This window comes from Rhinolophus sinicus, chromosome 9 (genome assembly GCF_057876585.1).
Source record: "Rhinolophus sinicus isolate RSI-liver-muscle chromosome 9, RSI-T2T, whole genome shotgun sequence".
In the NCBI taxonomy this organism is placed as follows: Eukaryota; Metazoa; Chordata; class Mammalia; order Chiroptera; family Rhinolophidae; genus Rhinolophus; species Rhinolophus sinicus.
Window position 1 is genome coordinate 34,755,621 of NC_142509.1, and position 25,255 is coordinate 34,780,875.

General features: G+C 38.9%; 1 protein-coding gene and 1 long non-coding RNA gene across 2 annotated transcripts; one reads left to right on the forward strand and one right to left on the reverse strand.

Moving 5' to 3' along the window:
* RAD9B (RAD9 checkpoint clamp component B) lies at positions 1–24,110 on the reverse strand. The gene is made up of 11 exons (XM_019734038.3): positions 23,987–24,110; positions 22,059–22,129; positions 21,091–21,240; positions 20,773–20,887; positions 17,316–17,415; positions 13,461–13,567; positions 6,749–6,855; positions 6,595–6,659; positions 5,937–6,059; positions 4,686–4,923; positions 1–1,921 (listed from the first exon to the last, which is right to left on the reverse strand). The coding sequence occupies exons 1-11, from the start codon at positions 24,021–24,023 to the stop codon at positions 1,793–1,795; spliced, it is 1,242 nt and encodes a 413-aa protein (XP_019589597.3). The 5' UTR covers positions 24,024–24,110; the 3' UTR covers positions 1–1,792.
* On the forward strand, positions 4,797–20,750 carry LOC148757338 (uncharacterized). Its single transcript, XR_016022414.1, has 4 exons — positions 4,797–4,928; positions 14,189–14,256; positions 15,037–15,260; positions 17,705–20,750. It is a non-coding gene; the product is annotated as an uncharacterized LOC148757338 (long non-coding RNA).
* Positions 24,111–25,255: the final 1,145 nt, after the last annotated feature.

Below are 25,255 nucleotides of genomic sequence, written 5' to 3' on the forward strand. Positions count from 1 at the left end.
TGTACTTTGTAGCTGTTATTTTCTCTCTTTTCCTAGTTTATCTGCCTGGGCTCTTTTTCACTTGTTGGTTTACTACATCAGTTTAGCTTCCTCAAAAATTCATCAAAATGGACTGATAATTGAATGTAAAATATAGATGGTTTCCTAGCTGAGAAGCCTTTTGCATCTTCCAAATGGTATGGAGTGAAGCACCAAAAAATCTGGGATCATTTAAATTGAGCGTTCTGTATCCAAATTCTAAAATCCCAATTAAATACAGTTTAACAGTATAACTATCTTTTACAAGCTGATGCTGCATCCAGGCTATTACTGATGATATATATGCCTTCACTGCCTGACCACCCCCCCTGCCCACATCGAGAAGTGAACCAGAAACTCATCCCCTGCAAGGAGACCTACAGTTACTCTAGTACATAAATGTGTCTGTGTAGTCATCTGCATTTGTTAGAAATACGTGAAATTTAGTGTTAATCATTAGTGTAAACATAAGATACATAAATCTTTAGCCTACATGTGAAAGGACTTCTTGAAATTATGTGGGCATTGCCAGTTTCCTCAAAAAGCTTGGTGAAAGCCCGTTTTCATTGACTGAGGAACGTTTTGGGATGAACTTGAGTTTTTGTTAGATTATTGTGGGCAGCTCTGACTCATAAGGGAGCTCGCTACAAAAGCCAAAGTCATTGTGCTTTCAGAAGTCTGTTCACAGTTCTAAAGTTTACTGATCCCTTCCACCACCTTTGTTCATGAATTCCTCATAAAATCTAAAGGACAACTGCTCCCAATTAACTTTTCCTTGGGAATTGATTGTTTCACAAAGACTTAACAATAAGATGTTATAAAAGTCTAGTTTGTCAGGTTTTATAATTGACTATAAACAGGTTTGGAAGAGGGAGAGGCAGGCATCATAAAAACATTACATAACAGTGGTTTTGTGCCAGAGTTTTTAGTCTGTGCAGGTAGCAAGCTAATTCTTAAAGGGGAAAAAAACACATCTTCCATCTCAGTCCACTCAAAACCCAGGCTCCTGGCAGTGGAGATCACTGCTCTATGTCAGATAATACAGAAATGACTTTTTGGCATCACTTCCATTAAATTATTTTTTTCACCACTGTAGAAAATCACATCTGAAAAATCAGAATAATTTTAAGGGTATCGAAATTTTACAATATATACAAAAAGACTGCAAAGTGTGAGGGAGGTAGCTATATATTTTTATTGACCTTTTTTCCCAGGGGTTAATTTTACTTAAAATCTTAAAATACAAAAAAAAAAAAAAAAAAAAAAAAGGACAAAAAAAAAAAATCATGGCATAACATGAGAAAAGATTGCATAACTTTTTACTATATCTGAAGGCACCAAAACTCGAATGTTTGTAATCAAATACAAAAGATACCTGACTACTGGTCACAAGACTCTACAAGCAATATTGTTCACTCCAAATGGCTGCTGAAGTTTACATACCTTTACACAAATGGCAGAGAAAATGCTAAAAGCTCCAGTGTGAACGGACATTGAACTGAAGAATTCGAATGAGCCTTTTTCCTACACGGAAAACTCTTCTGCCTCCCAAATAGCGTAACGGATGTAAAGCAAATTATATACCCATGACAAGCAGGTTTTCCTAGATACGGTTGTTGTACAAGATGATTAGAAAAGCAGAAGCCCGTCCTCCGTTTCAAGGAAGTCCAACACAATACAGACTAAGTGTGAAAACGGATTTGAGGTGTGAATGAGTCAGCAGATGGGCAAGGGCGGGGCGGGGGGGTGTGTGCAACTCAGCCATCATTAAGTGTTAGAATGTGGAATAACTGCCATTATTCATGTCCTCTTCACTGTCACTTGCTGTTGCCAGACTGTCAGAAGGGTTGTCCAAGTGTTCTCCCGGATCAGAAGAAAGTGCTCCAAAGAACATGCAAGTAAACTGAAGGGAAAAAATAACTACTGTTTATTCAGAGTAAAAGTTCTCATTAAATGCTCCAGCTAACAGCCCCTTTTCAGACACTTGGCCAATGTGGTCTCTCTAACCTTGACGGTGATGGCTCAGGGGACACCTGAACCTTCATGACTGACCCAGTACTTCCTAAAACAAAACCCTTTCCTGACTTCAGAGGCACACAGCTTGGGGTCAGTCATCTGCTTCTGACGCCCTGGCTCTGCCATTAAAACCCACACCAGGCTTGTGGGAGATGGAGGCACAGGAGATTCTGCAGGCAATTCTGCTTGACTCATCCATGTTCCCTTTCCCACCTGCTGCGACAAGTGGCCCTCCCTCCCTGTCTCTGCCTCACAGCCCCTCCCATGCCTCTCCTTCACTGGACAGGAATATCAGCAATTTAAAATAATGTCCCTCATCTTTAAAATATATAAAAAGCCCCATCCATTCCTCCCTCCAACTATCGCTTCTGCTGTAGAGGTTGTCTACGCTTGCTGTCTCCATTTTCTCACCTATTCTCAGTCCCATCTAAAAAAGCTCCTGACCCCGCTACTTCACGGATACTGTTTTTATTACGGTCACCAAAAATTGCCACATCCTTCAGCCAATGACCATTTTCAGTCTTCATCCCACTTGATCCTCTCACACTTTCTGCTCGTACCTTCCTCGTGCTACACTCCTGGTCGCTCTTAGACTCTTCAGCTGGCTTGCCCTCTTCTACCCAGCCTTCCAATCAGGGTTTCTTAACCCGAGTGCGACTGACATTTGGGGCCTTGGGTATCTTTGTTGTGGTGTCTGTCCTGTTCATTGGAGAATGAGCAACATCCCTGGCCTCTACCCACTAAATGCCAGCCGCCCTTCCCAAATTGTGACATCCGAAATTGTCTTCAGACATTGTCCAATGTCCTCTGGGGGGCATAACTGCCTCTATTTAAGAACCAGTGCTTTAAATAGCAGTCCTCTGTAACCTCTCCCTAGAATTCATTTACACCTTGGTTGAAATTACCATCTCTATGCCAAGGAGTCTCAAAGTTAGAATTTGAACTTCAATCCATGTATCCTAGTACCAATTTGATTTCTGCAACTTAACATACCCAAAAGTAAGTTCATGATCTTACGTGAGCATTGAACCTGTTTCTCCAAAGCTATGTCACCCTGATACCTCCTTTGCCCTTAACCCTCATAATCAATCCATCCCCAAGTCCCGCTCCTTTTACCTCTTCAGTTAGCTGTCTACTCTGGCTACTGCTCTCCATCTCCAAGGAATCACCATTTCTCAGATGCTACAACTGCGCTTCCATTCTTGCCTCACTGCACCCCATTCATACAGTAGTTGTAGCTGACGTTATCTTTTTTTTCTTAACTTTTATTTATTTTAAGTGTGTTTTTTCCAGGACCCCTCAGCTCCAAGTCAAGTAGTCACCCCAATCTAGTTGTGGAGGGTGCAGCTCACAGTGGCCCATGTGGGGATCGAACTGGCAACCTTGTTAAGAGCACCACGCTCTAAGCAACTGAGCTAACTGACCAACCCTGAAGTTATCTTTTAAGAATTCAACTCTGTCAGCCCTCCTGTTAAAACCCTTCAAATACTTTATATGGCCATTACATGGCTTGCAGGACTCTTCTGGCATGATCTGGCACTTGTCAATTGCTCTAGCTTCTCCCTGTGCCATTGTTTCTGTCTGGCTATCTGTTCTAAGCACACCTGCCAGCCTCGGTTCCTTAGAACCACCGTGCTCCCTCCATCATAGAGCCTTTGTACATGACACATCCACCTAACTCCCACCACTGTCCAAGTTCACTGTCCTAAAAGGTCTTTTATACGGCATAGGATAGTGACTTCTACAAATATTAGTTGTCCTTTCAAATTTCTAATTCTAACTAACAAACTCATCTATCTAAATAATATTGATAGCAAAACAGGCTTGAATAAAACAATGTAAATGTAAAAATTGGGACTGTCATTTGAGATACTTGCATTTCTAATAAATTATTTTTATTGTCAGTAGATTTCATAAGGTTTAACCTCATAGCCTTCTGTGAAGCTTACCCGCCTAGTACAATATCGGTAATGTTAACCGGGACTCCACTATGAAGGAATCTGTTTGTTGGGATAAAATTTACATGGTACTACTAGCAATAAAAGATATTCCAACTAGATTTGAAAAGTGAAATTAGAAGGACAGTTATTTTAGAAATCACTATGACTTTGGCATATTATTTGTATTCAAACGTACGTATGCTATTATAAGCAATCATACTTTAAAACAAGTGATCCAAATCTCCACCTGAATATATTTTTTAGGAATTACTCAATGAGCAATTGAACCATTTAAAAATATTTTTTATTATTTTTCAATTACAGTTGACATTCAATATTATATTTGTTCTAGGTGTACAGCATAGTGGTTATACACTTATATAGCTTACGATGGGACCCCTCATAAGTCTAGTCCCCACCTGGCACCATGCACAGTTATTACATTACTGACTATATTCCTTTGCTGTGCTTTACATCCCGTGACTGGTTTTTAACTGCCAATTTGTACTTCTTATACTTGTATTGATATTCTATAAATCAGTCTTTTCTCCATCTCAGACTGGCTTCACCGCTCCCCTATCAGAAAGTAAGAAAATTAATTTTCAGGATATTGGGTATTGGGGACAGGCTGGCGCAGGGAGATGACAAAGGGAGATGGGTGATGAGAATTCTTGACTAAGATATGGTCGTGTCTCAACGTCTTTCTTTTACCTTCCTGAGACACGGAGACCCTGGCACTTCCTCTGTGTCGCTGACACTGCTTTCTGGTACTGCAGTAATGTCTCTGTTCACTCTTTTCACTGTAGGGCTGCCACAGTGTTCCAGTGTGGAGATGTCTGTGAGAGTCTCATTAGGATCAAGCCTTTCGTGTGCTGCTTTTCCTGAGATATACTCCGTGACCTTGCTGTGTTTTTCACCAGCCTTTGAATTTGAACACACCACATCTGACCTGAGGTATTAATAGGGATTAAATGAATGAACTGGTTACTTTGAAATATATATTTTTATATAACTAATGGGGCAATATGGGATGACAATGATAACACTAGTTTAGGGAATATACTGAAATAACATGGAACTAATTGTTTTGAAAGTTAAGACTTACATATATGATTATTTAGAAATTTCTCTCAACAGATTTGAATTTTTCAGTAAAGCAACCCAGTGTGCATGAGACAATCTTATCATATGGTAACAGGGCCAAGTTAGAAAAAAATCAAATAAATTACTATACATCTGTATGATAAAATTTTATGCAGTCATTAAAAAATCACGTTTCTGAGCCATAATCAGTGCTATTGGAACATGTTCACAATATAATACTTTGTGGGCAAAAAACAGGATACAACACTACAGATGCTATATGACTCTGATCTTGTTTTAAAATACAAGTATATGCAAAATAAAAAGTTTGAAAGAAAACACAGTGAGCCAGATGCTAACAGTGGCTGTCTCTAGGGACAATTGTGGGTGATGCTGCTTTCCTTCTTTGTCCTTTTCTGTGTTTTCCAAATTTCCCATAGTAACTTCGCTACTTTTACAGTTGAAGCACCCCCACCACCACCAAAAGAAAGTTATTGAGAGAACAAAACTAAACAGAAAGGAAAACAGTGGCTGACCCTATATCTGAAAGAGTTCTAGGAAGTGAGTACAGACTTTCCTGTGAACCTTACCACTATATCTCTCCTAAAAAAGCAACCATTACAAATGGCAATGAGTGTTGCTAATAACAAAGATAAAGCAGACGGTCCTGTTAAATTCTGATCGGAAGAGAAAAAGCAACTATAGTGCCAGATTGGTGATGTTTCTGTTACAGTTAGGTCTTCCTGATTCAGTCAAAACTTCTGATCTTCTAATGTTTTACTCCTCGGTTGTTTCCTCAGTGAATGCCACTGCATTATTTCACAGTAAGATTGCAATGGCTTTCTCCCAACCAATAAAGGCGTGAGAACATGGCCTTACCTTTTTCGTTTTTGCGACAGGCACAGTGATTGTGGAGAAGATCCTCTACTTGGCTCATCAGCTAATGTAGCCAAAATAAAGTTAGCTTCCAACAACATGTCATCAATACTTAATGCTATAGGCCTAAAAAAGGCAAGATCAGAGCAAACATCACACTCACTTTCTGGTGGGCGTCGGGGAGACTTAGAAATTGATGCCTAGTTCGGGAGTAAAAAGCAGTAAAAGTAGAAGTCCTTTTTGTCTTTTCACAAATTAACAGTCCTGAGAGCTGAAAGGGCCCTTAGAAATCATCAGATCCAATTTCATAAAATACATCTCTCTTAACCCAATCCTAACCCAAATTTTAGTTCCGAAATATATAAAGTGTCATAGTTTCATAGATTTAACTTGTTTAAGCCATGTATAATTTTCTAATTAGGCAATTTATTCAGCACCATGTCAAATGTTTTCACTCTGTAGAAGCATGTATCTTTCCCAATCAAGTTACCAATTTAAAAACGCCATGTTATGGCAGCTTTCAAAATTTTAGTTTGAAAAGTATTGCTAACAAAGTTACGGAATTCTGAGGTGTGAATTAATTTCAGAGTGATCCAAAGAGTTTTATTAATACATAACAAAAGAAAAAGAAATAAACTCAGAAAAGTTTCTAAGGACCTACTTCCCAGGAATATCAAAATGAATTGATATAGGAGCACGTATAGCTTCTGAAAATGTCAGCATTCCCTGAAAGGAAAAGTAGAAAAAAACATGAGATCTTTACTAAAAACTACTAGTGAAATGTTTAATTTGATTTAAAAAAAAGTTTAGTTTACCTTTAATTCTTTGAAGCAAAATGTTATTTCAGTGTCAACTCCTATTTGAAAGAAGTCGAACTCGTCTGGGCCCACAAACATCTCACTGTATACAGAATTGGTCAAATCTGTTCGATATTGTAGGAAAATAAAGAATAAAATTAGTTCCAGAGGTATTTGTTAAATTTAAACAAAAGTATAACCTAAGTGGGAGGTGAAAATTAGTCACAAATTCTTTGACATTCCTGGATTGAGAGGTGGGGTCCATGTCTGTGTCCCCTCTCCTAGAATCTGGGTGCGCGGGCTCTCAGACTGCTCTGACAGGAGGATATGGTGAAGTGACCTGGGGCTGGTTTCTGGGCCCAGGCCTTAGGAGCCTGGCAAGTCCCCACTGCCTCGCTCCTCCAGCCACTTCCTCTGTCCTGCAACACCTGCACTTGGCACTTGGCCACCGTGCTGACTTCGTGCCATATGAAGTCCCAGTTAATGAAGTGGCCCCACGTGTGTGCCAGCATTCTGGTTAATACTCCAGCTGAGCTCTCAGCAGCAATTACCGGCCCTAGCAGTGTGCCATCTTGGGTGTCTTCAGATGATTCCAGACCCAGCCACGAACTGCCACGGCATGACGAGACCCCAAGTGGTAACTGCCCAACTGAACCCCATCAACCCACAGAACCATGAGAGAAGAAGAAATTCTTTTAAGCCCCTATATTTTGGAGGGGCTTGTTATAAGCATTTAAATAACCAGACTACCATAAAAACTAGTGTATTCTAAAGGGAACTATTTCTGAATATAGTTTACATATAAAAATTATATTTTATTTCATTATATCCCATGTTATTTCAAAAAATATTAACAGAAAAGGGATTAACAGATAACATACATGTATCATACTAAATTAGAAAATGTGGCTTAAAAGTGAATTTTATAATCTTTTAATTGAGATATAATTCACATACCATAACGTTCACCATTTTAAAGTGTACAATTCAGTGGTTTTGAGTATGTTTATAATGTGCAACCATCACCACTATCTAATTCCAGAACATTATGACCATCTCAAAAAGAAACCCTACACCCTTTACCAACCAGTCCCCATTTCCCCTCCTCCCAGCCCTTAGAAACCACTAATCTACTTTCTGTCTCTGGATGTACCTATTTTGGATATTTCATATAAATGGAATCATAAACTATGTAGCCTTTTATGTCTGGCTTCTTTTACTTAATATGTTTTCCAGGCTCATCCATGTTGTAGCATCTGTCAGTACTTCATTCCCTTTTATTGCTGAATAATATTCCGTTATAGGGATAGGCCATAATTTTGTGTATCCAATTACGAGCTGATGACTTTGGGGTAGTTTCCTGTGGCTGTTATGACTGATGCTGCTATGAATGAGGCGGAAGCCACTTTTATTAAAGAGATCAGAGCAATAGAAAAAACTGGGTACCTTGATGATCAGGGAGTAACCATGCCAACCACTATTTTGTGCTTTCTGTCACTCACAGTGGAAGATAATCCTAAGTGATACATACGCCACAATTTTTTTCAGTTTAGATTTTTGTATTTCATGTTTCCTTAAACAGAGGTAAATCATATCTTATATGTCTTCTATTCAAGAAGAGATTATTGGATTTGAACTTTTCTCAACAACTACTGTCATAATGAACACTTACGTTTGGAACTTTACATGTACATTCCAAGATAATCAAATATACAGACATTATACTTTATTCCTTTATTACACATTCTTTTATGATTTAAAAATGAATGACGCACCAAAAGCACAAGTGACAAAAGAAAAAAGATAAATTGGACTTCATCAAAATCAAAAATTTTGTGCTTCAAAGGACGCCATCAACAAAGTAAAAAAGACAACCTAAGAATGGGAGAAAATATTTGAAATTATATACATGATAAGGGGCTAATATTCAGAACAATAAAAAGATAAATAGCCCAACTGAAAAATAAGCAAGGGATTTGAACAGACATTTGTCCAAAGAAGATATACAAATAACCAATAAGCACACAAAAAGATGCACAACATATTAGTGATATGGGAAATGAAAAATCAAAACTACGATAATACAACATTTCACACCCACTAGGATGGCTATAATCCAAAAGAGAGACAGTAACAGTATTGGTGAGGGTGTGGAGAAATCAGAATCCTTCTACACTGCTGGTGGGAATGTAAAAGGTGCAGCCGCTTTAGAAAACAATCTGGCAGTTTTTCAAAAACACTAAACATAGAGTTACTGTACAACTCAGCAATTCCACTCCCAGGTACCTACCCAAGATGAAAACCCGTCCACACAAAAACTGTACATTAATGTTCATAGCAGCATTATTCATAAAAGCCATAAAGTGAAACCAAATGCCCATCAAAAGATGAATAAGTAAAATGTGGCATATCCATACAATGGGTTATTACTTAGCAGTAAAAAGAAACGTAGTACTGATACACACCCCGACATGGAACAACCTCGGAAAGGGGATGCTAAGTGGAGGAAGCCAGACACAAAAAACCATGTTAAATAATTCCATATATATGAAACGTCCCAGAATAGGCCATCCATAGAGACAAAGTAGATTAGTGGTTGCCTTGGGCTGTGGTGGGGATGGGGGTGGTTAGAGGAAAATGGGCAATGACTACTAATGGGTATGATTAAATGTTCTAGAATTGTGATAATGATCACACAACTCTGAATATACTGAAATATCACTAAACTGCACACTTTTAATTGATAAATTGTATGGTGAGTTATATCTCAATAAAGCTGTTTTTAAAAAAGAATGATGAATATGGAGGGGACGATATTAGGTCTCCCAAACCCCATCCAGTTTCCCCCTACCCCACCTTATCCTCCCACACACAATATCTGTTTACTACTACTTTCAAATACCTTTGTTCAAAAACTAAATTCAACGTGATAATTACAATAAATTATACATTCTTGTTGAACTCCCCATTTAGGACCTGCTATAAGTTCACTTCACATAAATCAAACTATGTTAAACACCAGAGTTCTTATCTAAATTGATCTAAGAATAAAATTTCTAATGGGAATGATATAAACATAATTTTGAATCATTTTGTTTGCTTTTTCATTCATGTCTTTAATAGCTTAAATATCATTCATTATCTTTAACAAAACCTTGCAACACAAGGATCTTGAATGATAATTATATCCAAGGTGGGGGCTATTTTGGAAATCCAGCTTTATTTTCAAACCCTTCAGCTAAGCAAATTTTTATTTTAAAGCCCGCCTCGTTCTCACATCAGTGTCTGTTTGCTCTAACTATCGATGAGTCTTCAATATTTCCTTACAGTTATGGACAGATTTACATTAAATTTATTATTTATTCCTAGGTATTTAAACTTCTTTGCTGCTATTGTAAATGGGTTTTCTCCCTTCCATTATGTTCTTTAACTGGATATTCTCTGTATATATGAAAGCTGTTTTCTGTATCTTTCATATCCTGCTACCTAACTGAATTATTTTATTGTTTGAGTTAGTTGTTTTTTGTGCTTTTTAAAGATTTTATTGGGGTAGGGGAACAGGACTTTATTGGGGAACAGTGTGCACTTCCAGGACTTTTTTCCAAGTCAAGTTGTTGTCCTTTCAATCTTAGTTGTGGAGGGTGCCATTCAGCTTCAAGTTGTTGTCCTTTCAGTCTTAGTTGTGGAGGGCACAGCTCAGCTCCAGGTCCAGTTGCCGTTGCTAGTTGCAGGGGGCGCAGCCCACCATCCCTTGTGGGAGTCGAACTGGCAACCTTGTGGTTGACAGGATGTGCTCCAACCAACTGAGCCATCCGTGAGGCAGCTGAGCTCAAGGTGCCGTGTTCAATCTTAGTTGCAGGGGGCAGAGCCCACCATCCCTTGCGGGACTCGAGGAGTTGAACCGGCAACCTTGTGGTTGAGAGCCTACTGGCCCACGTGGGAATCGAACCGGCAGCCTTTGGAGTAAGGAGAATGGAGCTCTAACCGCCTGAGCCACTGGGCCCGCCCTTGAGTTAGTTTTTATCATCGATTCTCTAGAGTTTCCAGGTAGACTATACTATCATGTCATTTGCAAATAGAGATGGTTGTACTTTTATTTTAGTGCCTCTAATTGACTTCTCTTATCTAACTCCATTAACTAATAACTCTGGTACAGTGTTAAATAGTGGAGGAGATAGTAGGTATCCTTGGCTTGTTTCTAATCTTAGTGGAAATCAGTGTTTTCCTATTAAGTAAGATGCTGGCTTTGGTATATGTAAAAAATGTATGTATTTTCATTTTAAGAAAATGTCCTTCAATTTTTTTTACTAACAATTGTCACCCCAATAAACTTTAATTTAAAAAAAGTGTCCATCAATTCATATATTTTTCAGTGTTTTATATCGAGAATGAATGTTACACTTTTTCTAAGGCTCTCTCAGCACCTGTGCAAATAATCATACAAATTTTTTCCTTAAATCTATTGATACAGTGTTTTATGTTACTGGATTTTCTAATATTGAACCAACATTGCATTTCTGGAATAAATCCCACATGATCATGGTGCATAATTTCCTTAATGAAGTGTTGGGTTTTGTTTCCTAATATTTTATTCAACTTTTAGGTACATTTTTTTAAAATGAAAATATGATCATACTGTGCATACCATTTCATAATCTATTGAATAACATATCCTATTTTTTCATCAAAAAGTACATTTTTGTAATTATTGGTGTGTGTTGGTGTTTTGTGTTTTCCACTACAAAATTAGCTTCAATAAATATCTTTGATATACACTCTCAGAAAAAGGAATGTATACACACACACACAAAAGATAACTTTTAATAGCTTCATAGTATTTCATTACTTTCACTCAACCAATCTCCTGTTGTTAGATCTGAAGTATAGAAGGATGTATTAAACGTGCTTGTCTCTGGATAGTGGGGTTTCAGGTGACTTTTTTATTAGTGCTGTTTTGTGGTTTTTATTTTCTTCAATGAACATGAATTATGTAAGTATAAAAACAAAGGATAAACGGTATATATTTTTTTAAAGGACCAAACCTTCATCTCAAACAAGAAGACTCATGTCACCCCTGGGGTACTAGCGTAGCGTAAGTTCAATAACAAAATTAAACAATGGGGTCCCCAGTCAACCATAGCTACTCATTAGAAAGCTGCTCATAAGGGACGGTATCTGCTGGTTATTAAATGGCCATCTTTATTCAGAGATGGCTTATGGAACATAAAACAGACCCTTTCACTAGCCAAGCACATATTTTTCAGAGCATGCATTCCTGAGTGCCAAAAATAAAAATGGATGAGACTTGGAGAAGAATTAATAATAGCACAGTGGTAATGAGCCTGAGCCCTGGAGCCTGACTGTCTGAACTCAGACCATAATCCACCACTTACTGTGTGACACCAGGCAAGTCACTTAGTTTCTCTGTGCTTCATATTCTTTATATGAAAAATAGGGATCATTACAGTACGTACCTACATCATAGAGATGCTATGAAGATCAAATGAATTCAGAAATGTAAACCATTTGGAACAGAACCTGGCACAAACTAAACACTGCAAAAGTCATCTGACCCAACTTAAGCCCTGGTTCTACTGGTTTTTTACTTTAAAATAAAACAGTTCCTCCCTTTGTATTCTTTCTTTACTGCTATCACCAAAAAAATTATCCAAGGTCAAAGAGTCTCAAACAACTTGTGCCAAAAAGACCCAAGTAAATTTTCTGGATACCAAAACTGATTTAATAGAGCCTTAGTTTCTCCATTCCATCTAGATAACTCTTGGAAGAGCTGACTTAAGAAGTATTCACATTTTCTGTCCTATGTATTTGCCATCTGGACTATCTTACATTTCTAGTTCAAATTTACTTTTTCTTCTTATGCAGTCAAGATCATCTCAATTGGATTGCTGGCCTTTAATTTTTCTTTATGCTAAACACAAAGTATGACGAAGGATGAGAAATAAACCTTAAAATTTTAACTGAAAAAAAGTTTTTCTCAGTAACCATTTTCCTAATTTTAAAATAACCAGAATTTCAAAGCCAAGTATTTTCATTACTGATTGTGTTAAATTCCTGGATCTCTTAAAAAATTTAGGGGCCGGCCTGGTGGCTCAGGCTGTTGGAGCTCCGTGCTCTTAACTCCGAAGGCTGCGGGTTCGATTCCCACATGGGCCAGTGGGCTCTCAACCACAAGGTTGCCAGTTCGATTCCGCAAGTCCCGCAAGGGATGGTGGGCAGTGCCCCCTGCAACTAAGATTGAACACGGCACCTTGAGCTGAGCTGCAGCTGAGCCCCCGGATGGCTCAGTTGGTTGGAGAGCGTCCTCTCAACCACAAGGTTGCCAGTTTGACTCCCGAAGGGATGGTGGGTGCGCCCCCTGCAACTAGCTACAGCAACTGGACCTGGAGCTGAGCTGCACCCTCCACAATTAAGGCTTAAAGGACAACAACTTAAAGCTGAACGGCACCCTCCACAACTAAGATTGAAGGGACAGCAACTTGACTTGGAACAAAGTCCTGGAAGTGCATACTGTTCCCCAGTAAAGTCCTGTTCCCCTTCCCCAATAAAAATCTTAAAAAAAAAAATAAAAAAAAATTAATGATCTTTCTACGTCTTCCTGCTCTTTCGACAAAAATAAATATTATGCCACTAATATTTACTGTTCAGTTAGTAATCAGGAAAGCCAGGAAGTAATATTCCATCAAAGCACCATGACAGATCAAATCCTTACCCATTGATTCCTCATTAGAACTTTTAATGCAAACATTCAGGGGAGTAACAGCAAGAGTAACTTCCTCTTGATTCGATGTAAAAAGAACAATGGCCTCAGCAAGCACTCTATAAAATGCAATGAAAATATTACATTATTTGAAAAACAAACAGAAATAAACAGCTTTCTAATGGGACTCAAATCTTTCATCTGGAAATAAGTAAGTTAGTTGGCCTGGATTTCAAAAAATTTACCTGAAAGACCTTATCATCTTTTTTCTATATGAGCTGTGATAGTTTTAGTACATTTTAAAATTGTAACTTCACTTAAAGGCCAAGAGAATAGTACAATATGTTCTTGGTAAAACATGTGAAAGCTGCAAGATACACCAAATACTAGAATAAAATATCTTTAATTCTGTTTTTATATAATAAATATATTATTTTTAGGAAATGGCCTGGGATCCTACTCCTAAGGAAGATAGTAGGAAACAGACCTGTTCTAATGGGAACGGGATAAACAATGCTTACAAGCAGCCTGCTGCCTCTATTCTCTCTCGCTTTGTTACTTGTCCTGGATTATTACCTCTTATTTTCAAGGTTGTCTTGACATCCCAAATGCCCTTTCATCCTGTGCCCCTTTTGAAAACAGCTTTATTGAAGCATGATTCACATGCGACACAACTCACAGATTTCAAGTTGTTTGATGTGTGTTTCCCTAGTGACTAATGATGTTGAACATCTTTTCAGGTGCTTGCTGGGCATTTGTACATCTTCTTCGGCAAAATGTCTATTGAAATCCTTGGCCTGTTTTTTAGGTAGGTTATTTGTCTTTTTATTATTGAAGTATAAGTTCTGAGCTACTTTAGAAATTGAGGTATTGTTAGATAAAAATGAGATTCTTAGAATTTATGTAATGTTGGTGTTATCTTGATGCTAGACATTAGCTCAGCAGTGTTTCTTGATGCCAAATCCATCTGGGAACTTTTCCAGTGTTAAGAGAGAGGTGTTGTACAAGATACCAAATAACCTGATACAAAAAATGACAATGGGAATGTGCAATTCAGTAAAAAAGAAAAATACAAATTGTTAATAAATATATGAAAAGATGCTCAAACGCCCTAGGAATAAAATAAACACAACAATAAAGAACATCTAATATCATTTTCTACCTATAATATTGGCAAAATTTTTAAAGACTGATCATATCCTTTACTTGGAAGAATTCTCCTACACTTTTGGTGGGAATGTAAATTGGTACAAACTTTTCAGAGAGCAATTTGATAGTCAGTACATATGCAAATTTAAAATTTGTGTAAGCCTTTGAGTCATCAGTTTCATTTCTATGACTCTATTTGTGTTAGGCAGCCTAGAAGATGGCCTCTCCAATGATCTCCATTTCCTTGTATTCATGCCCTTATATAATCCCCTCCCCTTGAGTGTGTGGCTGGACTTATAGATTGATTCACTTCTAACAAAGAGAAAATGGCAGAAGTGATGAGATGGCAATTCTGAGATTAGGTTATAAAAAGACTATGGCTTCCATCTTGGGGGTTTCCCTGTGTCTGTCTGTCTGTCTCTCTCTCTCTGATTACCAGCTGCCATGTTGTGAGGATATTCAGACAGTCTGCAGAGAGGAACTGAGGTCTACCAACAACCACATGAGTGAACTTGGAAGTGGATGTTCTGAGGCCTCTCAAGAGCCATGTCAGTGAGCATCGAAGTGACTCCCCCAAGTCCAGCCTTCAGACGAGGCCGCAGTCCTGGCTGACAGCTTAACTTCAATCTCTCAACCTCCGAGATCTTGATCCAGAAGCACCCAGTAAGCTGCACTTATTACTATGAAGTACTAAATGTCTGGTTTTTTAGGCTCTATGTTTTGGGGAAATTTGCTCCACAGCAACAGATAACTAACACACTATCCCATGTACTACTAGCAGCATTGTTTCTGGTAGCAAAACGTTGAAAACAGCCTACTTTTTCACCAACACAGTCATCCCCCTTATCCAAGGTTTCACTTTCCTCAGTTCCAGTGACCCCCAGTCAACTGTGGTCCAAAAATATTAAGTGGAAAATTCCAGAAGTCATTCATAAGTTGTAAGTTGCATGCCATTCTGAGTAGTGTGATGAAATCTCATGCCATACTGTACTGTCCTGCCCAGGACAGAATCCTCCCTGTGTTCAGCCTCTCCACACAGTGTATGCTACCCGCCTGTTAGTCACTTAGTAGCCATCTCGGTTATTGGATCACGTCGTAGTATTGTAGAGCTGTGTTCAAGTCACCCTTATTTTATTTAATAATGGCCCCAAAGCACAAGAGTAGTGATGCTGGAAATTCAGATATGCAGAGAGAAGCCATAAAGTGCTTCCTTTAAGTGAGAAGGTGAAAACTCTCTTTGACTTACTATAGAAAGAAAAAAATCATATGCTGAGGTTGCTAAGATCTATAAAGTAAGAACAAATCTATCTGTGAAATTATAAAGAAGGAAAAGAAATTCGTGCTAGTCTTACTGTCGTACCTCAAAATGCAAAAGTTATGGTCACAATGTGTGTTAAGTGCTTAATTAAGATGGAAAAGGCATTAAATTTGTGGGTGGAAGACATGAACAGAAAACATGTTCTAACTAATGGCAATATAATGCACCAGAAAGCTTTGACCCTGTACAAAGACTTAAGCAAGGGGGCCCCTGAAATAAGTGACCACATTCACCTAAACTTTTATTACAGCGTATTGTTATTATTGTTTTATTTTATTATTAGTTATTGTTAATTTTTTACTGTGCCTAGTTTATAATTAAATTTTATCACAGGTATGTACGTATAGGAAAAAACATAGTGTATGTAGGGTTTGGTACTATCTGTGGTTTCAGGCATCCACTGGGGTTCTGGAACGTATCCCCCCTGGATAAAGGGGGACTATTATACAGTAATGGGTAAGTAAATTACCATTCAGTCATACAATGAAAAATTATGCAAACATTAAAAAGAATAAGATTGATTTAAGTGAATTGACATAGAAACTAAAAAAGCAAATTGTCAAACAATAGTAACAGTGGGATATTTTCTTTGAAAAAACTATGTGTATTTGTCTAGTATGTGATATAAATTTGAGAGGGGGGGAGAAAGAGAGAAAAAGAAACCAATAACCATAACTATAGGGGGAGAGTTACAGAGATTGGCTATAAATTTAACAAATACAGCTATGAATAGAAGAAGAGCTAGAATGATATACAGCAAATTATTAATATATGTTACCTCTGTCATGTGGGATATAGGGAGCAGGTAGGGGAGAAAGACTGTCATTTGTTAATCTTGGCTCTCTTCTATAAATTTTAGATGTATTTCAAGGAGCACTGTACTTCTTTTGTAATTTAAAAAACAAGGATAAAATATCTTTTGGCTACAAAGTAATTAATGTTTAATGCTACAGCTTAACTGAAAAATTGAGTACACTTTCACTGACAAATAGCCTTACTCACTCTCTAGAGAAAAAATGGAAACACTTAGGGATAAAATCAGTTGACATCAAAAATATTAAAATGTCCTCATGCTGTGTGTTTTAAGACTCAGACAGAAGGCACCATATAAAGGCAAAGTGTTATAATGTATTTTTCTCTTGATATCACTTTATGCAGAAATCCCCTGATGGAATATATTTAGAACTTTCTTGGTCACTAAATTATTATTGCTACCATTAGGTAGTTATTATCTACTATTATCTTTCACATGGTTTCCTCTTGATGCTGTAAAGTGATTTCTCCATGTCCAGTGTTAGTTTTTAAAAAAAACTGATTTAAAAGCTCTAGGACATTAATTCTTTACTCAGTGACCATCCTATATTCAGGAAAAGAGAAAAAAACAACAGAGAACTCATTACCTTGGTTGAATCATGAGTGTATTACTACACGTATTCTTTTCAAAAATAACTTGCAAAGGCTGACTTTCTTGAAAGCACACATTGTGAGTCCTTTTAATACCTTAAAAAGAATAAAACAATCTGTTAATAATTTTAAGTTAAAATAATAAAATTAAAGTAATATTTAATATCTAGCAGGTGCACGTAGGGTAGAGATGCTCTATTCCTTAACGAATGTGTTTATCGCCCCCTAGTGGACACCATGCAACATGTTAGACCCTCTAACCAACCAGGCAATCGAGTTCCCACATTGTTTTAAAATACAGGTAATTTCCTAAGGTGTGTATAAAGTGGTGATTGCCCACTACAGATCAGATATCTATGATTCTCTTTCATTATTTGTCATCCAGGACTGATATTTCTGGATGGAACCTTTGGAATATAACGCTGAACATCTGGCCTGTGAATTCTTTTCCTCTGAGAGGAGGAGAGGAGTGTGTAGCAGGAATGGCTACAGCCCTATGTGCCAGGAGCTGCGACATACATTTTACATCCATCACCTCTGATCCTTACTATCCGTTTGGGGTAGGTGCTTAATCTCAGAAGAGGAAACTAGAGCTCGGTGAGGCTAAATGACGTTTCAAAGCTATGCTGTTTTAACTAGTAGGTCCTCGAAAAATACCACTTCATTCCAAGTCATTTCATTATAACACTGATGAGATGCCATAGGAACTTGTATCTTGTTTATATCAATTAGCCTGTGGCGAAATTGGTTTCGCCATACACCTTTTTGCCTATCAATGACATTAAGTGGGGATTCACTGTATAGCTAGAATTTGAATCTAAGTTTGAATATAGAGCCCTTGTAATAAATCCAGGTAAACTATAACTTTCCACAGATAATGTTGCAGTGCGAATCAAAAGGTCTCACTACAAGCATTTCTCAACTTATTTTTTTACTGAAGTATTTACAGCAACATTTATTACTTTCATAAATATTTGCTGAGCACCTACCATGTACAAGCCTCTATCAGTTAGCTTTTGCTGGATAACAAACCACTCCAAAATGCAGTGGCTCAAAATACACATTTGTGATGTCTCACAATTCAGCTGAGTAGTTCTGGTTTAGGCTGGCTTAGCTGTGGCTGGGTCATCTGGGAATGCCTTCATGTCTGGGGCCTCAGCTGGGACAACTGGGATGGCCGAGGCCTCTCATCACATGGTCTCTAATCTTTCAGGCAGCAGGCTACACATGCTGTGCTTATTCTCATGCTGATGAGAAGGGTCTTAGCTTAACAGTAGAAGCTAACAGGCCTCTGGAGGCCTAGGCTTGGAACTCACACAATATCACGTCTGGTGTATTCTATGGCTATCAAAGCAAGTCCGGGGCCAGCCAAGATTTAAACTGGGGAAATAGATTCCAGCTTTTGAAGGGAGGGGCTGCAAATAATTTATGGAGTTTTTTGTTTTGTATTGTTTTGGTTTGGCTTGGGGTGTGTTTTTTTTTCATAATCTACCACACAGGGACTATTGTAGGAGGTATGAACTGGCAAAGAAGAAATCAGACAAAAATCTCTATCCTCACAGAGCTTATGGTCTAGCAAGGGGAGACAGACAATAAGAACACAAGTGAAACAACTGGCATGTCCCATAGTGGTAAGTTCCACAGGACAAGAGGGAAGCAGAAAGGGCACCAGGGAGTGCCCGTGGTGGTAGGCAGCAACAGTAAACAGGGAGGCCAAGGAAGACCTCAAGGAAACGACCCCATGGAGCAAAGGCCTGCAGGGAGTGAAAGAGTAAGCCATGTGCTCTCTGGATAAGCAGCTGCTGGGGGTGGGGGTGGGGGGGACAGGGACACCACCCCTGAGGAGGAGGCCCTGTGGGGCTTCCGAATCATGGCCACTGTCGGCCACTGTAAGGTCTTTGGCTTGTAATCCGGGTAAAATGGGGGAGCTTCTGGAGAGCTTTGCGCACTGGAGTGATGTAATCTGCTGTTATAGGGAGACACAAAGATCAAAAGTTGGCATATCTTACCTCTTTAAAAAAATATTTTCAAGTTACTTTTGCAGAGACAGGTAATAGATGCACATGGTATGAAATTTGAAAGATACCAGAGAGCAGACATTGATCTCACTTCATCCTCACAACCCTGGAACGTGAGGGTAGTTAGGATTATCCCATTTTACAGAAAAGAAAGTGAAGGTCAGAGAGCTTATGTACTGTCACAAAGCTAATAAGAAGTAGGGAAGAATCCACACCAAATCTGTGTGATGTCAAGGCTTGCTGTGCGTTTAATCATACTCTTTACATGATTCTGCTATTACACAAGCTAAAGTTCAAAGAAGGGAAAAAATAGTATTAAAATCATTAATATTTTGCAGGGAAAAAAATTAAGAAATATAATTGTGAGCTGCAATAAAAATATTAAGATAAATACAAGTCAAAATTAAGAAATATAAGATAAATTATAACACTAAGATAACCTCCCAGAAGACCATTCCACTGCAGAAAAAGATTTGGACCAATATCACAAGTATAAGATTTTCTAAAGCATACAATTCTACCTGCTAACTTCAAATAAAATAGCAGAATCATAATAAATAAAACCAGAGCTAACACTTAGAAAATGTGCCAGGCATTCTTTTAAACACTTTAGAACTATAACTTCCTATAACTCACAAAAACCCTAGGAGGCCGGTACTAACATTATCCCCAACTTACATATTGGGAAACTGAGGCACTGAAATGTAAAATCATTTGCCCAAGGTCTCAGCAAGGAAGGGGCAGAACAGGATTTCAGCCCAGGACTTGTGGCCTCGAGTCTGTGCTGTTAAGCACCATGCTATAGATATTTAATCATGTAGAAGTCCTATGAGTACAACATTTGAGTATCAACCATGCAAGACCAGGAGGCAGGAAACTGCTCTACAGCTTGGTGTGGCAGAGAGAATGAGGGTTTTGGTTCCTACTATTGTCTATTGTGCAGCTGGACTCAGATCCAGGCTCCGCGACGTACTAGTTCTGTGACCCTGGGCCAGTTACCACGCTTCTTTCAGGCCCAGATATAATCCTGTCTGCCTCCTAGAGAACTTTCAACACAGGTGGGCATTATTCTTTTCTGTTCTTACCAAGGAATGCTGTTACCAAGGCACTCTTACAGAAAACCATCAAGCAGCCAGTTAATTTTAGAACAATCAATTGTGTGAATTCAAATGGACATTAAAAAATTTGGTTTGTATGCAGGCAAAAGTTGTGCAACTGACAAGTTAAAAAAAAAAGAAAAGAATATCAATCATCTCACAATACTTTTACAGAGACAAGTAAGGTAATATTTTTCAAGTACATACAACTGCTCTACCACAAAACCACACAAATTCTAAGCAATAATGCAATGGAAACTTTTGACATGCAGTTTGAATATTCTAAGCATAAAAAATATTGACAAAAAACTCAACACATTAGTTTTAATTATACCTACCGTGTCTGCAGAAGAATTGAAAAATTACTTTGCACTTATCAGATCTGGTGAATATTCTGCACTTTTCTACATTTCTTTCAAGGGAATTCAGACATCTAAAGATGGGCAGAATTGACTGTAATACAAATACATATAAAACAGCATATACTTAATATAGTTGTTTGATGTTAAAAAAACTAACAAGAGTATGCATATTCATAAATGAATAATTTGTCCTGCATTGCACTTAAACCAAGTATTAAGTACAGAACAGATGTTATGTCCTATATACTGAATATTTCTACAATATAAGAGAAAAGCAGGGCCACTTATATATACCTTTATTCCCAATTTGCAATTTAAATTTGGTATTCTGTTATTATCATTCATTTCCACTGAGGTTGACCATTGATAATGTTGGAAAAACAAAGGAGAGAAGAGGACACATCCATATGCTGACCGACAAGAATTCACAGATCTTAAAGCAAGCTGGAAAAATAAAATAATAGCTATTTAGGAGAAAAAAATGGTTTCTTTAAATGATTAAAACTTTTCTGTTTTGTTTAACATCACAATTAAATGTGTTCAAATAAGACTATGGGATGTTAACTGTATTTTATGGATACATTATTCATATGAATTATAATACGTATTCTATGCACTGCATTGTACAGTGTGCATTGAATTTGCATATGTATACACATGTGTACATATCTATACTGAATACATATAGGTATTAAATCTAAAATCTTGGATGTTGAATTTGTAAAATTGTAAATGACTACAGGGGCCTTAATTTTAATGCACAAAGTGGCAGAAGGCAATAAAAAAGTGAGTAAAAAAGATCGCAGCAAGATGGCGATCTCTTGCCTTGTCTAAGGAGAGAAACCTTTAGTCAGTGTCAGCCAACTACTTTCACTTGGGATTGTAGTATCCAAACTGTCAGATCTCCTGAGTTTTCAAGAGAAGCAGGAAATTCAGATTTTTATGTGGACTTTCCCAACTTTCAAGTGTTAGAAAATTGTGTCAATTTTTTTCAAAAAACACAGTGCAGTCCCCACAAAACACTTCTGCAAGCCATATCTAGCCTCTTAACCACCAGTTTGTGACTTCTGGTTTAAATCGTGTTTATCTGCATGATTTTTAAATTTACTATGCTCTAAATATATTCAGATATGTAAATAAAGATGGACAGTGAAAGGAATAATTACAATTTCTGGATTTCCTAGTTAATATTCAATCTGGACTGGGATCTTTCAACTTCTTCTGCCTTAATAGATGGTCTATTAGTTAACTCCCTTACTTACACCTTTTTCAGATGGGTCTAGCCACAGCTCGTCACTAATTCGTGATAGAGCTTGCACTGCTTTCCCAAAAACTATGGAAAAAAAGAAAGGTGATGTTTACATTCTTTCAAACAATAAAAACAAATCATAGGCCTACTTTAGCATTCACAGGACTCAAATTCATAGAAATGGTGTTTTATAGACTAATGCTACAAATTGCTTCAAGAAATACAGTATAATACCCTTGGCAAAATGCCAGGTTCATAGTAAGAGCTCAAATTCACAGAATGAGTATGTAAAATGATAAAATGCAATAATGTTTGTTTGTTTGTTTGTTTGCAGTGTTGCATGGAGCTACTGTGGCAAGTCGATTTCTTTATGAATGTATGTTAAAACTTGGTATCCCCTGACTTCCCCCCACGTCCCCCCTCCCAAAAAAGTGTAAAACAAGAGCATGGGGAGGATAGTTTGAAGGGTTTTAATAACTTGACAGGTGGCAAAGTTAAAACAAGTAATGAAAGAGAAATTAGAGGCACTCAAGATGCATCTCTGATGTTTGAGGGTGGCATGAAATATACCAAACACACTTAGATGCCCTTTCAGAAAGAGCAGCCAGGGCTGGATGAAATATTGGTCTGATCTGGTGTGGCACTGTTCATGTTCTTATGAGTTAGGAATTAGTGAAAAAAATGTGGCAAATAGATATGGAATATCATGCTGCAATAAAAATGGATGGCCATATCAATCCATGGAAAAGTAGAAAAAAGAAAAAGTAATTCCAGAACATAAAATCAGATTATAATGCTTAAGAATCAGAAGTGTGTGTTCAGTGCGTGTGTCTCAAACTGAAAAAGATAAGATGACCAGAAAAAGAAAAAAAAATGATAACGGCATTTGTCCCTTTTTAACACTTCATAGTCACCATTTTTCTTGGAACTGCCTAATGCAAACCTTGCATTCATTCATCCAATAAATATTTACTGAACACCTACTATATACATATACAAATGTATATAGTAGGTTGGCTCCAAATACAACCCAAGGCAATAGGGGTATAGAGATGAACTGGACAAGTTTCTGCCCTCATAGTGCTTAGGATTCAGGAAGAAAAGCAAAATTAAACAATCATACAAATAATTGCTCATCAAGAATTGAGGTATACACTGCAAAAGAGAACTTCCTAGAACTCTGAGAACATGCGATAGTAGGGGGACTTCTGCTCCCTTTCTTGTTCGTTAACACTGTTCCATAGATGTTTTCAACACAGGAAGCCAGCCGCAACACAAGATGGTTTTCAGTGATCGTTTTCAGGTTACAGTTTGTAGGGAACCACTGGTTTTCTAAATACAGACTTTCCGGAGTAATTTACATGTTTACGTACCACTTACAACAAATAATCATGCTTGTACCTTCCCATTTAATACTGAGCTCTTTACATGTATTTCCATTTCGTTCCTACAACCAACACTATAACGAAGATGCTGTGTTTCCCATCTTACAGATGAGGAAACTGAACCCCGAAGTGATTCTATGGTTTGTCCCAGGTCATAAATTTAGAAATGGTAGGATCTAAAATAAAAAACAGGTTTATGTTTTTCCCATGGCCCTAAAATAACTGCCCAAGCATTTCCCACCCCCCAGCTCTTCCCGCCGCAGTATCATCCAGCTTTGAGGCCCACACTCCCAATCTCTGTTCCCATAGGGCCAATTAATTTCATGGACATTTATGAAAATAAATACTATGTATAAATCAAAGCACATTGGCCTTCGCCCTCCCCTCAGAAGCTAACAGTACCCTGGTTGGGTGGGGGCTGGCTGTGGCCAGACTTTGGGTCCGCAGCCCTAATGTATAAAGGCAAAGAGGACGAAATAAGACGACAGTGGAGATAACGCCCATGAACCTTTGGCTTTCCCCTTTCTCCATAGGAAAGGAAGAAAGGCCACTCCACCTTTAACCTGACTGCCGTTCATCCCGCACTTCAGCATGGTTACAAGCCCTAACAAGCCAGGTTGCGAAGCGCGCCTCAGCTCGACGGCCCCAAGTGCCCGGATGTTGCCCACGCTTTTAGAAGCTTCGAGATTTCACTCTTCCCCCTCCCTCTCCACTCTAAGCCCGAGAGCAGCTTCGCTTTACGGCGGGGAAGGGCCTGTGCGGGCCTCCGTACGGTGGTCTCCTGTCGACCTCGTTTTTCATTGGTTGTGAATGAAGTGGGCGGGTCGCCGAAGAGTCTGAGGAAGAGGGCGGTGGCGGTGGCGGCGGCTGTGGTGACTGAGCGGAACCCAGTGACAGGATGGTGAGAATGGCAGCTGCGGCGACCGAGGCCCGGCTCTCGGGCCGGGTGCTGCGTCGTAAGGAGCCGCTGGGAGTCTCTGGGCGAGGGCTTAGGCGACCCCGAAGGCCTGGGCGGACGCGGCCCAGGCCCGGGCCTGGGGAAGGCCCAAGGGGAGGACAAGGGAGCGGCCACTTCTGGGTGCAGCCGGCCCTGGCCTTGCACCCCCGCTCCAGGGGCCTGAGGACGTCCGAGGGGGAAAGGGCCCGTGTCAGCTGCTAGTTCTGTCACGAGACTCGCACGCCCGAGCCTGAAAAGGCCTCTGGGCCTGTGATCCGAGCGTCCCCGAGCAAGGGGCACTGTTCCCTTCCGTTGTCAGACGTTTCCCTACTTCTTCCCCGCTAAAAGCACCTCCCACAGGTGGGGGTGTACCGGTTCAGACCCCATGGGGCGAAAGCTGGCTTCTGGGATGCACAGCGGAAAGTAGCAAGCAGAATCCTTTCCCCGTTTTAGTTTGCCATCTAGGGAAAGGAGATATAAACGATCCTTTTTCACCCCTGAAATTTCGTGCAGCTGCCATTGCAATGTGGTAGCGTGCTCTCAGAGGACGGCATTTAGCTCTTCGAATTGCTGGGACTACTTGTTTACTTAGGGTGCTGCGATCTTTGGAGTAGGATTCCTTAATGGTCTGTGAACTCCTTGAAATTGTTTGGAACATTTTAAGAATATGTACTTTTTTGCGTAAAGGGCCAGTGTTGGTGCCAAGGGGTAGTTTAGGGTACTTCAGTCATTCATCAGACTGCCCCAGCCTGCGCCAAGGTCGGCCCATCACCCTCACCCCCAATAGGTTGCTGCGCCTAAGACCAATTTTCAATGGTGGTCTTGAGCCCCTAAAAAGTTAGCGCTTAAGACCCGTTTTCAGGGGTGCCCTTGACCCTCTAAAAAGTT

Excerpts from the sequence above, each read along its gene's own strand:
- RAD9B (XM_019734038.3), bottom strand. The coding sequence starts at position 24,023 with ATGCTGAAGTGCGGGATGAACGGCAGTCAGGTTAAAG. Across the intron at positions 17,416-20,772 it reads TCAATTCTTCTGCAGACACG|GTATTAAAAGGACTCACAAT; the intron begins GTAGGTATAATT and ends ATTCTTTTTAAG. Across the intron at positions 13,568-17,315 it reads ACACTCATGATTCAACCAAG|AGTGCTTGCTGAGGCCATTG; the intron begins GTAATGAGTTCT and ends TGCATTTTATAG.